The following is a 14,669-nucleotide window of genomic DNA, read 5'->3' on the forward strand; positions in this document are numbered from 1 at the left end:
TTTTCCAGGTTCAAAACAATTCCAGATTTTCCCGAAATGTATTACTCAACATTTCTTTTAAACAATTACACACATTCAACTCATCCTGGACATTCAAACTAACAAATTCCAAACCAAATTCCGGTTTTCCTGTAAAGTCAAACTCTTCAACATTCAAACCATTCCAACATTCATAATATTCTTACATTCATTCTACATCCTGTCAGCATTTCACTTCAACTTCAGAAATGGAGCATTCACACGCAATTCCTTCGGGAATTGCCTCTTCTAGTTGTTGAATAATATCGGATTGGGACGACCCTAATCATTACATTAGGAATAAACACTAGTTGGTAATATATCAATTTCAGCAACAAAAACGTGAGGAGCAGATAGAGTGGGCTCATTCAAAGCAGCCGAGGAAAAACCGTCCAGCTTGCACTGAGTGGTGTGACTAGGCGGCCACACACTGGCCACGCCCCCTACAGCCGATTCCTAGGAAACGGGGCGTGGCACAATCGTCACCGACGCTGGTCGAGCGCTGTGATTGGCCGAAGCCTCGTATGATGTAGTAGCGTGCCATGGTTCCATGTGTGCTCGCTTAATTGTAGAATCCGCTCAACTTGTGTGGACGCCAGTGACGTTGGAAAGGTTCAAGCCAACCCACTCGTTCCCTGCATGACGCCAGCAGCCTTTATCATCAAACCTCCCTCACATTTCACCCTCTTCATCCTCACAGGTAAGTCACTCTCACGGGCCTTTCTAGCCTAGCTGACGCTATCACACACAATGTTAAACGCCTTTGAAGGGAAGGTGCTACTAACTACATACAGTATTGTCATCTTTCTTGTTAAGTGCTTCGTGGTGATTCATCTGATGTGCAAATTAAAAGGTACACAGGTTTTTATCTTGTGCTTAATTGAATTAAAACTACAAAATGTTGACAAATTGTCAACAAATTTTGCAAATGTATGTATATTATATTTTGGTTAATTTTTGCACAGGTGGGTATCTTAAATTGTAGTCAGGTAAGAGTACTTTAGGGCAGAGGTGTCCAAACTTATTTATTAAAAACAAGCATATATTTTTTTTATTTATTTCAAAACAGACATATATTTAAAGACAAAACTTTGTGTCAGCTTTGTGTTATAGGTGACAAAATAATTGTTAGGGCTGCAACAATTCACAGGGTATCCGCAGAGTTTTAAAAAGTATAAAAAAAGGTGTTAAATCCAATCATTTGAATTTAAGGCCTTAAAATATCTAAATTATCGTAAAATCCCATAAAAGGTCTTAAATACGATTTTGAAAGGTCTTAATAATCTGTTGACGTTACTTTTATTTATAACATGCATAAACTTCAGTCTCGCTTTGAAATATTGCTATAACGTTTGGCAATTTTTTTATTCTGTCTTCCAAACAAGTCTAGGTTCACAACAGAGAGGTTTCTGTTGTTTTTTTTTTTAGTTGGGTTAAGCATTTTGTGTTCCAGTGTGAAAGAGCTGTGGATAAATTCACATAATTTAATATATGAATATACAATATTTAAATAATGCCTTCAATTGTCCTTCAAGTCTTTTGTACATTTTTGCCTGTATCGATGTGTAATGGGTCTTAAATTGTATTCATTATGGTCTTAGAAGTGTTAAATGTGGCTTGTTGAAACCTGCAGAGACCCTGCATTCATTTATCAAATCAATAAAAAAATATATATATTTATTATCTCGCCTCAATTAATCCCAGGGGTCGGCAACCCAAAATGTTGAAATAGCCATATTGGAACAAAAATACAAACAAAAAATCTGTCTGGAGCCACAAAAAAATAAAAGCCTTATATAAGTGATATAATGAAGGCAACACATGATGTAAGTGTCTATATTAGCTAGGGCTGGGTGATATGGATGAAAAAGTATATCTCGATATATTTTTACTTAAACTCTATATTTGATATATATCTCGATATATTTTCCGGTGAAAGTATACATATAAAAATATTCATTTTTGAGCGAAATTCAGTGAAATTGGAGTGAGTAGGTAGGTAGGTCTTTATTGCCTTAAACGCTCTGACGAAAGCCACGTGCCGAAACGCGTAAGCGTTCCTCTTTTTTGATGTGAGCAATAAATCAAGTGAAATGTGAGTATTTTGTCCTACTAGTCTTAATTTTGGGATGTGCTACCTTTTCAAACATTTTTGAAACATTTACTGGATTACTTTTTTTTTTGGGTTTGGCACTCCATCTTGAATCACATTGAGAAGCGCAATCTCCTTTTTGAACCGGTCTTTATTGTCATTGCACAAGTACACTGAAACTTTGTTTTCAGCACAAACCCGTTCAAGATTAGACAAACAAACAGTGTACACGGTTACAGAACAGGAACCCTGATGAGTTGCCATGACAGCTGTGCTGTAAACAGTCAGCGGCACTTTTATTTACCCAGTTAGTCAAGATGGGTATTAACAGCACAGAAAATAAACTGTTTAAGTAGCACAAAATTACATAACATAAATAAAATGGAAACATATTATTTCTATGTAAAATAAATAACATAGCTGTGCAAATAATACATTTTTGGCAGCATTTCTCGTGCCAAAAATGGCAACTCGAGAACAGTTTGGATTTGGGCTTACATGGTAAACAACTCAAATTAATGTTTTATACAGACGCATACATTTATCCAAATCAATCACTCAATCAATGTTTATTTGTATAGCCCTAAATCACAAGTGTCTCAAAGGGCTGCACAAGCCACAACAACATCCTCGGTACAGAGCCCACATAAGGGCAAGGGAAACTCACCCCAGTGGGATGTCGATGTGAATGACTATGAGAAACCTTGGAAGGACCGCATATGTGGGTAACCCCCCCCCTAGGGGAGACCGAAAGTAATGGATGACAAGTGGGCCACGTAGACGCATTGTGGGTTTCCTGGACGTCATCTACATCTATAAAAAGAAGTAAAATCTAAAGAAGAGGATCCCTCTGCCATCTTACACTAGTTTAATATATAAATTGCCCGCTTGAATATTCCCTCTTCTCTTCTACGACTCTCTCGTCGTCATTTGGGATGTCTGTTGTGATTTCACTTCCTGGTTCGATGACCCGCCCTATCTTGCCTCTGATTGGCCTAATCTTAAGCAATCATGACTCATCATAGTAAACAACCAACCAATCATGGACGTTCTTATACGTCAAGCACGTCTTGGAAGGAGGAAGGGGTTTTGTAGCCCATGAGAGGGAGTGAGGAGCGGGGAAGTACAGGTCATAATAGTCAGAACTTCAGCTCAATCGTAAAGTAGGGTTTGAAATTATGGGTGTAGTGTATACAGAGATCAGTCCCTACCTTGTGTAACTCTCTGCATGTTTAATGCAGGTGCTGGTGAAGGCATATGAATACATCCTTCCCCATGGTGAGGTGCTAAGGGAGATACATTTGTATTAAATGGTTGTGATCTGTTAACCATGGTTACTGGATGCTGAGATATTATTTTGGAGATCAGTCTTTACCTAGAAAGTTATCTCCAGTTGAGGAGTCGAGTTGACAAGTACTCATGACTCTTGCTGGCACTCGGCGAGACGGTGGAGCTGGGAGAAGGGATACAAGGAGAGGGGAATATCTTTAGCACTAAGAATGTTAACCATGTCTTTAATATTAATGTGGTGGTTTCGTCTACATCGCTAAATATATCCTGTGGTGTACCTAAGGGATCAATATAGGACCTAAATTATTCAATGTCTAGATAAATGACATTTGTAAAGTTACAAAAGATTTAAAGTTAGTATTATTTGCGGATGATACAACAGTGTTTTGTTCAGGAGAGAACACACAGAAGATAATACAAATAATAGTCTATCTTTGAATCTCAGTAAAACTAAAATAATGCTATTTGGTAGTATAAGAGAAAGTCAAACACAAATACAAGTAGACGGAATAGAAATTGAAAGAGTAAATGAAACCAAATTTCTAGGTATAATGATTGATGATAAATTGAACTGGAAATCTCAAGTAAAAAATATACAACATAAAGTAGCAAGAAACACGTCAATAATGAATAAAGCAAAATATGTTCTAGACAAAAAATCACTTCATATTCTCTACTGTTCACTAGTGTTACATATCTGAGTTATTGTGTAGAAATATGGGGAAATAATTACAAAAGTACACTTCATTCATTAACGGTGTTACAAAAAAGATCAGTTAGAATAATATATAATGTTGGATATAGAGAACACACAAATCCTTTATTTATTGAATCAAAGATACTGAAATTCCACGACATAGTGAATTTGCAAACAGCTAAAATTATAAACAAAGCAAACTATAACCTGCTACCCAAGAATATACAACAATTCTTCTCAAAAAAAGAGGAGAAAAATCATCTTAGAGAGAAATGTAATTTAAAACATTTGTACGCACGTACAACACTTAAGACCTTCAGTATATCAGTATGTGGAATTAAATTATGGAATGCATTAAGCAAAGAAATCAAACAATGTACTAATATGATCAATTATTTATGCTTACATGTGGAAATAATAATAATAGTAAATAAAATAATAATAATAAAAAAAGGTAAATAAAGCATAAAATAGTCTCTAATAAATTAATTAAATAAAAAACAGCATATAAAATATATACATCAGCAAATAACAAAAATATAGACATTCCCAAATAATTTTTTTAGATCTTCAAGATGGAAACTGTAGCTGCCATTATGATGTGCATTGATGTTTTCTAATGACCGTAAGTCTTGAACTATACAAAGTATTTCAATGGTTGGAATTTGAGCTTTTGCATGATATACTAGTTACTATGGTAATCTAATTAGTTACTATGGTCATTTAAATCACAGCAGCTCAGACGAGGCACCAAGTAGGGTGGGTGGGAAGCGTTTCCACATAGTTTTTCAAGAGCGGCCAGCCTGAAATGCGGAAGGAGATTTTTACAACAAAGTTCTAAAGCTTAGTGATGTATCAGATATTTGAGATTGGTGTGTTGTTGTTGTTTTTTTTTACCCTTCGCGTTCATATTTCGCTGTTGCATTTTTTTGTGTTTCGCTTGATTGTAAAATATGGGGAAGGGGTGTGACGTTCATATGTTGTCAATATTCAATGTTTTATCATTCATAGTTAATATTGTAGATCCCATATTCTTTATTTTCATGTGCATTCTGGGTGTCTCATTCAGTAAAAAAAATTTTTAAATTCCATTCCGTTTTTTTAAGGCGGTCTGTCATAACTTTTTTAGCATTCAGACATTATTGTGAGGTTTTGTATTAGTGTTCCTAAAAATCAGATACACCGGCCCCCAGACACATTTTTTTCCTCTAAATTTGGCCCCCGAGTCAAAATAATTGCCCAGGCCTGCTCTTGAGTATAGAATGATCCCTTTCTAGTAAAAAAGCACCGCTTCAATGTACACAATTAAATATCTTGGTTGTTCAAACAGCAGTGTTTTATACAAATTTGGATTTGAGATATGTTGTTTATTAATGGGGAAAGACGTTAACGTCTCTTGTTTTCATGTTAGCATTTAAGCTAACTAGGTAGTCTGTGAATGTATTAAAGTGCAGTTATTAATCAGGTTTTTCCGATAATTTTAATGTAAAACAGTAATCTAACCGTCTGTAGTTTTACCGTGGTTATTAATATTGTGTATCGCTACATCCCTAGTTAGAGATGGTGTTTGCCACAGGACGCGACGTCATGCGCAAGCCAAGTACCGTAACACGGCACCGTTGGACTTAATGTGAACCGGTGCCCGCTTGGACCGGAGAAATTTAGTCTGTGTCAAAAAAAGTACAGGATTTGGTGCCTATTTCTAGTCATACCCCTATCTAAACTTTTATAAACATGTTGTTCAGGGCTGCAACAATTAAATACTTTTTTGATTAAATAGATTCAATTAAAACAAACCTTTGATTTATCTTCTGTTGCTTCGATTAATCGTTACATTAGTGTAACGATTAAAATATATCACATCCGGACTGCATGAAGTACACAGAATTTTAAATACGCGGACATAGTTTCTGCATGGTGCAATAGGATAGACATGAGAGCGGTTTATGTATGTGTTGTGGTACTGTCTGGTGGTGAGCTGCGGAGTTTTTATTTAATTTATTTTTATTCATGCACACAAAAAGTGCAATGGTACTATGTTGATAATGTGCATTTATAGAAAAAATAAGAAAGAACAAAGGCTTGGCAAGCAGAAAATTGTTGCGTATTTCAACTACCGTATTTTTCAGAGTATAAGTCGCACCGGCCGAAAATGCATAATAAAGAAGGAAAAAAACAAATAAGTCGCACTGGAGTATAAGTCACATTTTTTGGGGAAATTTATTTGATGAAACCCAACACCAAGAATAGACATTTAAAAGGCAATTTAAAATAAAGAATAGTGAACAACAGGCTGAATAAGTGTACGTTATATGACGCATAAATAACCAACTGAGAACGTGCCTGGTATGTTAACGTAACATATTTTGGTAAGAGTCATTCAAATAACTATGACATATAGAACATGCTATACATTTACCAAACAATCTGTCACTCCTAATCACTAAATCCGATGAAATCTTATACGTCTAGTCCAGGGGTCGTCAACCTTTACCACTCAAAGAGCCATTTTGGCAAGTTTCACAAATTAAAGAAAGTGATGGGAGCCACAAAAAAAATTTAAAATGTAAAATGAAAAACACTGCATACAGAGCTTAAATGCTTTGTGCTATATTAACCAGGGGTCTCCGACACACGCACCGGCACGCACTTTAATGTGGACATTTGATGTTAGTGCAGCCCGCGAGATTTGAATGAATGGCGCTTGATAGCATCATACTTGCCAATCCTCTCATTTTCCCCGGGAGACTCCCGAATATCAGAGCGTGATGACACCGCCCTCTACAGTCTGCCCTAACAGTGTACCTGCTTGACCACACGTAAGTGACAGCAAGGCGTATTACCTCAGCAACCACACATCTTACACTGACGGTGCCAATACCCAGAATCCCATGCAGCACTAACTCTTCCGTACTAGTTCAGCAACCACACATCTTACACTGACGGTACCAATACACATCTGACACTGACGGTACCAATACACATCTTACACTGACGGTACCAATACCCAGAATCCCATGCAGCACTAACTCTTCCGCTCAACCAACGCAAGGAGAGGGGGGGGGGGGGGGGGTTGATGTGTGGGGGGGTTGTGGTAGCGGGGTGTATAATCTAGACCGGAAGAGTTAGGACTGCATGGGATTCTGGGTAATGGTTGTGTTGTGTTTATGTTGTGTTACAGTGCAGATGTTCTCCAGAAATGTGTTTTTCATTCTTTTTTGGTGTGGGTTCACAGTGTGGCGCATATTTGTAACGTAACAATGTTAAAGTTGTTTGATACGGCTACCGTCAGTGTAAGCTGTGTGGCTGATGAGTAAGTATGCTTTGCTATCTCCTGTGTGTGCGATTAATAACAACATGCATCATGTGGCTGGACTGGCACGCTGTATGTAAATGCTATAGAGGACAATTACTGCAGTGCAATCAGCGCACGCCCTTTATCTAGTATTTATAGTCTAAATAGGATTATTATTTCCCTGGGAGTTATCTATGAGAGATACTGAGATCCATAAGTCTCCTGGGAAAATCGGGGGGTCGGCAAGTATGTAGCTGAGCCGCATCAGAGTGGTCAAAGAGCCGCATGCGGCTCCGGAGCCGCGGGTTGCCGACCCCTGGTCTAGTCTCTTACGTGAATGAGCTAAATAATATTATTTGATATTTTACGGTAATGTGTTAATAATTTCACACATAAGTCGCTCCTGAGTATAAGTCGCACCCCCGGCCAAACTGAAAAAAAACTGCGACTTATTGTCCGAAAAATACGGTATTTTTCCTAAAATACACTAGTGTGTTTTGTCCGACTGCTCCATTACTTGAACATAATAATCGTAGATTAGTCCATTACTAAACTAATCGATAGCTGCAGGCCTAGTGTTGATTTTTTTATTATAAAAATTAAACTTGGTTGAAACATTTTAGTGTCTGTTGAAGTACTTCTTTGAGCACATTCAACACAGTGTTGGCGCTAAGAATTTTCAGAATGGGGTCCCAGGGACCCCATCAAGTCATAAAAATGGGGTCCCACATTAAATTTTTGGGGTCCCACTTTTTTGTAAGCGTTTTGAAAACAAATGATAAATGTATGCATTATCCTGTTATATTTCACATTCTATATTGTGTTTTGGAAAAAGGTTGTCATAAACGTTAATTCATTAAAAAAATAATACAAAAGAAAATGTTTATGCGTATGTAAATGTATCAGTTCTAAACATTAATTCACTTTATTTCCTTCATGGATCTAAATGTTACTGCTGACAGTAGTTTTTTCTATATTTGTATTTAATAAGTTGTAGGTGTATTCATTTCAGTATAAAAGTGTAAAAAGTTTTTTGCTTCGGTCATGAAATTATGATAATGGGGTGCCAGGGCATACATACATTATTTATTTAATGCTTAAATCTCTAGAGTCTACATGGACCCCAGGAAGACTAGCAGTCGCCTTGGCGTCAGCTAATGGGGATCCATTCAATAAACAATAAACAATACATCAAGTTCAGATCCATCCATCTAAGTTGTTTTTTTGTTGTTCTTTTGTTTTGTTTTCTGCCCTTTTTGTCAAAGAAAACTGTTTTTTTTTGGCAAACACACAAAATATGCAAAATCTTCCTCAAAAAATATTTTTCAAAGTGGAATATTTGATATGAAGTAATTGGAGCCTTGAATAGGTCAATAATTCATAAAAACATTGATTTTGATTCAATATTATTTTTTGAACAATGACAGTTTTAAATTTAAAAAAAAACAGCTTTGTTTTATTAGTCAACATTGCATCTTTTTCTAAATTACATTTCACCTGTAAGCTTTTTTTATTCCACTTTTTTTATGTTTTTGTTTATTTTGTTAGTATTGCTAGAATGTGCCGTGGGCCTTTAAAACATTAGCTGTGGGCCACAAATGGCCTCCGGGCCACACTATTGACACCCCTGCTATAGATAATAAAATATTAAATCTAAATCTGATAGGTCTATCGATAAAAAGCAGAGCCTGGCGACGCTTGCGCGTTTATCATAATGCACAGTTAGCATCTCTGCTTCAGTAAACAATGACGGTGATGCGAGCGACACTTGCTAACTTGTCAGCCACTTCTCCAAGAGACTCCTTTTGAACACTCCTCGCACATTAACACTTCAAAAGGCACATATTTTCCCCGTTTGTTGACCTGCAAAGTATGTTTTTGGGATGGAGGAGTCTGCTCTGGTGCTGGTTAGCTTGAAGCTAACAGCTAGCCTGTCTCCATCCTCGAACGATGTCGATCCAGCGGGAGATAAAATTGAAGTTTCCATGAACTCACAAAGACTAAAACAACTAATTTACTGGAGACATGGCACAGGATGAAGTTAAAGGTTGACTTTACACTCACCTTAGTGTTTACCATGAAGTCTTTCTTTTTGACAGCCCCTCGCGGTAAAGTTGTCAGAGTGCAAGCTGAAGCAGTATTTGTGATTGATAAAACTTTCGGCGTATCAAAATTAAAAAAATTGTACTGGTAAGTGCATTACTTTGAAGTCGACCAATAATTCATAATAATTTAATAATAATTTGACCCGGCAAATATAAACAAAACAAAACACCGGCAGAATGCGATAATCGATAAATAAAAATTTTAAAAAACGGGCTGTAAAAATAAAATAAAAAATCCGCATCCAGGGAACGCACGGACTTCCGGAAATTCGCGTCCTTTCTGATTTCAATGCGTAAAAAGACACAAAGTGCGTTAACGCCAACACTGCAACAGCACAGTGTTGATATAGATAACCCTGATAACTTTGAGCACAAGGATTGTGATACAAAATGTTTTATATTGTTAAACTGCACTACAGTGTAATTTGTTGGAGAAATACACATGTGCAGTATTTGCCTTAGTTGACCAAGACATGTTGGGGAAGATTCATGTTTCAATATTTCATGCAAAGAGTCCATTTACAAACCCTGTAAAATAAAATATATATTAAAAGATTTGTTACCTTTTTTCCTAGGAAGAATAACAAATTAACATTGCAGGAAAACAAGCCAATTTTTCTGGCAAAAGCACATGTTAAATTGTACTGAAGGCCCTTCTCAGATTGTACTTGTTCTGCAGCAGGTCCTTTCCACAATGCTAACTCGTCTGTTCCGTATGCATGGCCTTCTGGTGGCCTCGCATCCTTGGGAGGTCATTGTGGGCACAGTCACCCTCACGGTCTGTATGATGTCCATGAACATGTTCACTGGAAATGATCAAATCTGTGGCTGGAACTATGACTGCCCCAAAACAGATGAGGTGAGTAACTAACTGCGATAAGCAGTCTACATTGACACACAAAAAAAACAACTGTTACTCAAGCTCTGCACACTTGCCTTGAGGCCCATTCAGTGTGAGAGCGTTAAAGGTGGAATAGATTGTGTCACAATGACATAGTTCTGGCACTCACAGGGGACATACAGCAGGGCAGTATATAAGGAGATAGACAAATATGGTATTTTCTATGTTTATTAAAAAAGGTTTAAATGACATACAGTAAAATACTGAAGTAAATGAAATTAAATCCCAACCCTGCTACTGAACTTGAATATATGTTGCACTATAGCAGCAGATTTAATATTCACTGAAAATATGCTAACAATAAAGATGACCACTTCATTCTCAAATATTTATTCATACTGTAACTGTGCTGCTCACAGCGCTGCCACAAAAATACAACTTTTTATATTTTTTTTTACAAAAAATAAAACATTAGATATTTTCCTAATTAAAATCAGTGAGAGGGAAAGTCCTGACAACAAACTATTTATCAAATGTTTTTTAGCTTCAATAAAAATAAAAGACAAAGCTTTCTGTTACGGGAGCTCAAAAAAAGATTCACATACAAATTGCAATTTTTTATTTATTTTTATTTATTTTACATTATATTATGTTATTTTAATTTTAAAAATTATACATATATATATAATTTATTCTTATATAATTATACAAAAATCGCATATATAGTTATATGTATGTATCTATCTATCTCTATCTATGGTGACGCAAAATATGGTGGGAGATGAATAAATTCAAAACATTTTGAGAATGTTTTTTTCAGGCACTGTAACTTTAAAACCCTGTTTTATACTTTCTTTTGACAGCAAATTCTCAGCAGTGACATCATCATCTTAACCATCACACGTTGCATCGCCATTGTCTACATTTACTTCCAGTTCCAGAACTTGAGACAGTTGGGATCAAAATATATTTTAGGTATAAATGTTGTTAATATTCCACATGACGGAAGATGGCCAAACCAACTAGAACTCATTTTCTTCCATTGCAGGCATTGCGGGTCTCTTCACCATATTTTCCAGCTTTGTATTTAGCACAGTCGTCATTCACTTCCTTGATAAAGAGTTAACTGGTCTCAAGTAAGTTTGTATTTACTTCATGTACTCTTATGTTTATTATTTATTAGAAACTCCAGATGCTTATTGTGGTGCTGTGTCTTCCAGTGAGGCACTGCCCTTCTTCCTGCTCCTCATTGACCTCTCTAAAGCATCTGCTCTTGCCAAGTTTGCCCTCAGCTCCAGTTCTCAGGTAACGATGACCATGTTGATTTTGTTTACGCCTGCACCATTAAACATTCCGAAAAGGAGTTGGAAGGAGAGCTTATTTAGTCCTACCCCTTTTCCACGTCTCAGCAGTCACTAATAGTTTCTTTACTTCTTGGGTTTAACATCTACCTAGTGATTCAGGGGCTATGGTGTGATTGTACATTGGAACCTCCATTTACAAACTCCGATGGTTCTTGAACAGAGTTCAGAAATCTAAAAGTTTGTATAGTGAAGCAAATTTCGCCATAATAAACAATGTAAATATGAATAATGGGTTCCAGCCTCGACCATAATTTATTAAAGGTGTGTATACTTTGAAGACAATATAAAGTGCTATACAGTACTGTATATCACACAAACATAACAAGGTGGTGATGAATCAACTATCTCTTTATTAACAAACCACAACAACAACAAGCTGAACTGTCCTGTATGCGCTGCTCTGCCAACTAGTCTATACCCTATAGTGCTCTCACAAACGATCAGAAATCATGAAAATCCTTAACTTTAACAACCAAATTGCTACAATAATAAACATTTTAAATAGTAAAATCCACTTACGATACAGTGCATAATTACCAAAGAGAAACAAGCAGACAGAGGGAGAGAAAGGGCTGGTGTGCGTGTTTGCTTTGGAAGAGGCGCCACTCACGGTACGCGTGGTAGTTCCCCTCCGCTGTGAAATAAGTTTGCTTTGGTATATTTTTACTGAAAAGTTTGTTATCACAATTAAAACTTGTTACTTCCTCAGTCTTTTCGATAGAGCAAACACAAAATGTTCGCGAGCGGGACACAAAATGAATGAATGAAGCTTTCATACACAGAGACGTATACGGTGTGATCAGAAGATTCATAAATCGAAAAGTTCTCAAAAAGAGATGTTTGTAAATAATTATTAAGAATTATTATATTGTATATTATTGTTATTACACTTATTGTAATATCTAAATATTAATGATAAGCATATAACAGGGGTGGGCAAACATTTTGGCTCAGGGGCCACATTGGCTTTTGAAATTTGACAGGCGAGCACATGATGCATTAAATCCTATTGTATCTGTTGGAACTAAGAGTGGGCTTTTCAAACATGGGCTAATTTGATCATATTCAACAATATCATATCAGAACATCAAAGAAACATAAACATGGTATTAAAAGGTAAACACTTACATTCTCTTTTAGTGGGAGCAGTGTTGTTCACATTTTTTACCAGTGCGTAGAAGTCTAGTATCAGTTTTGTTGGGGCAATTCTCACAACACATTTTGCTCAATTCTGTTTTTAATTTTTGGCGGGCCGGATTAAGAGGACCAATTGTGGCCCTCAGGCTATAGTTTGACCACCCCTGGTATGTAAGGACGTAATCGCGCACATTACAGCACAGAAAGGTGTCGTATCTACTTTCTACTCATTCATATTTATGGCTCACAGTGTTGAAACAATGTGTCCATGTTTAGTGCTAAAGACATTTTGTCATTCATATTTACTATCCCGATGCAACTTAATACTTCTAATACCCATGTTGTTGAAGCCCTAAAAGTATTAACAGTAAGTAGTAAAAGAAATCTATGCGTGGAATAAATCAGTCTTGGTAAATATTGAATATATTACATATTGTTAGGAACGCGTCTGTTACTACATTCTCTTTCGCTTTCTGTGTGTGTGTGTGTGTGTGTGTGTGTGTGTGTGTGTGTGTGTGTGTGTGTGTGTGTGTGTGTGTGTGTGTGTGTGTGTGTGTGTGTGTGTGTGTGTGTGTGTGTGTGTGTGTGTGTGTGTGTGTGTGTGTGTGTGTGTGTGTGTGTGTGTGTGTGTGTGTGTGTGTGTGTGTGTGTGTGTGTGTGTGTGTGTGTGTGTGTGTGTGTGTGTGTGTGTGTGTGTGTGTGTGTGTGTGTGTGTGTGTGTGTGTGTGTGTGTGTCATTGATGGAGGGTTTTAAAGGCGACAACGGTGACTCCCATTAGCCGCATCTTTCAAGTGTTTTTTATCATCTTTAAAATCGTTTAAAAAAAAAAGTGTGTTCTTGACTCTCATAATGATTGGGAACGATAGGCAAAATTCCAAAAACAGTGCAGTTCCCCTTTAAATTCATGACAGTAAATTGAATGATGCAGACACATTTGTTACTGGATACTTACTAATACACTTCTGCCTTGGAGACTGTGCATGTGTAAGTAATATGCTACTATAAATATTTGATACTTGATTACATTGACAAATGTGCTGTTTTAAACTGCGACATTGTTCATTGAAGGACACTTATTACGTATGTCTAACTTGAGTGCTTACCTGCTGTGTAGCTGCCAGCCCCCAGTAGCCCATTTTTGTAAATGACTTGACTGAAAGAAAAGAAAAGAACAACCTTCTGTGCTTTTGGAGGACATTTAGATGTTAACTGGCTGTCCATCTTTGCATAAGTAAACACGCTGCTGATATCAGACATTTTACATGCAGTTTGATACAACCCGATACTTGTTTTTTTTGTTGCTAATATTAATATCGGATCAGGACACCCTTTATTACTACCCCACTAGACAAAAGACTCACACTCCCTCTTATGCATTATTTTAGGCTTATGATATATTGATATATATTTAAACATTCTATTCTATGTATATGTTTATTATATATACTGTTTATGTTTTTTCAGGATGAAGTTCGGGAAAACATTGCTCGAGGTATGGCTGTGTTGGGACCTACGTTCACCTTGGATGCCCTGGTGGAGTGCTTAGTGATCGGGGTGGGAACCATGTCAGGTAACGTCTGTTGTTTTTGTCATATGTTGCTGTAACCCAGTGGTGACCAAACCTTGTCAAAAACTGATGAGATAGAACTTTGGGTCAGCTAGGTGCCATTGTTATTCTGATACAATGCCGATACTGGAATATTAACCCAGACCGATACGATATCAGCACTAATAATACATACTTGTATTATTTTGTAGTGTGGAATGTTAGAAAAGGTTTGATCACATGAAATGAGTCAAACAGAGAATAATGGTAGGTAGGAATGAAA

The 14,669-nt window shown here is 36.7% G+C and overlaps 1 protein-coding gene across 3 annotated transcripts in view; it reads left to right on the forward strand.

The window, feature by feature from the left end:
- The first annotated feature begins 557 nt into the window (after positions 1-557).
- LOC133652711 (3-hydroxy-3-methylglutaryl-coenzyme A reductase-like) overlaps positions 558-14,669 on the forward strand; it is a 44,622-nt gene continuing 30,510 nt past the window's right edge. For 2 of the 3 annotated variants that reach the window (XM_062051748.1, XM_062051750.1), the window contains exons 1-6: positions 558-718; positions 10,177-10,356; positions 11,202-11,313; positions 11,387-11,474; positions 11,559-11,643; positions 14,305-14,410. In XM_062051748.1, coding sequence (XP_061907732.1) covers positions 10,192-10,356; positions 11,202-11,313; positions 11,387-11,474; positions 11,559-11,643; positions 14,305-14,410 — 556 coding nt within the window. In that variant the 5' untranslated portion in view covers positions 558-718; positions 10,177-10,191. The remainder of the gene's footprint in view (positions 719-10,176; positions 10,357-11,201; positions 11,314-11,386; positions 11,475-11,558; positions 11,644-14,304; positions 14,411-14,669) is intronic. The other variant, XM_062051749.1, reaches the window with a different exon arrangement.

The sequence above is a fragment of the Entelurus aequoreus genome, linkage group LG06 (genome assembly GCF_033978785.1).
Source record: "Entelurus aequoreus isolate RoL-2023_Sb linkage group LG06, RoL_Eaeq_v1.1, whole genome shotgun sequence".
NCBI classification, from domain to species: Eukaryota; Metazoa; Chordata; class Actinopteri; order Syngnathiformes; family Syngnathidae; genus Entelurus; species Entelurus aequoreus.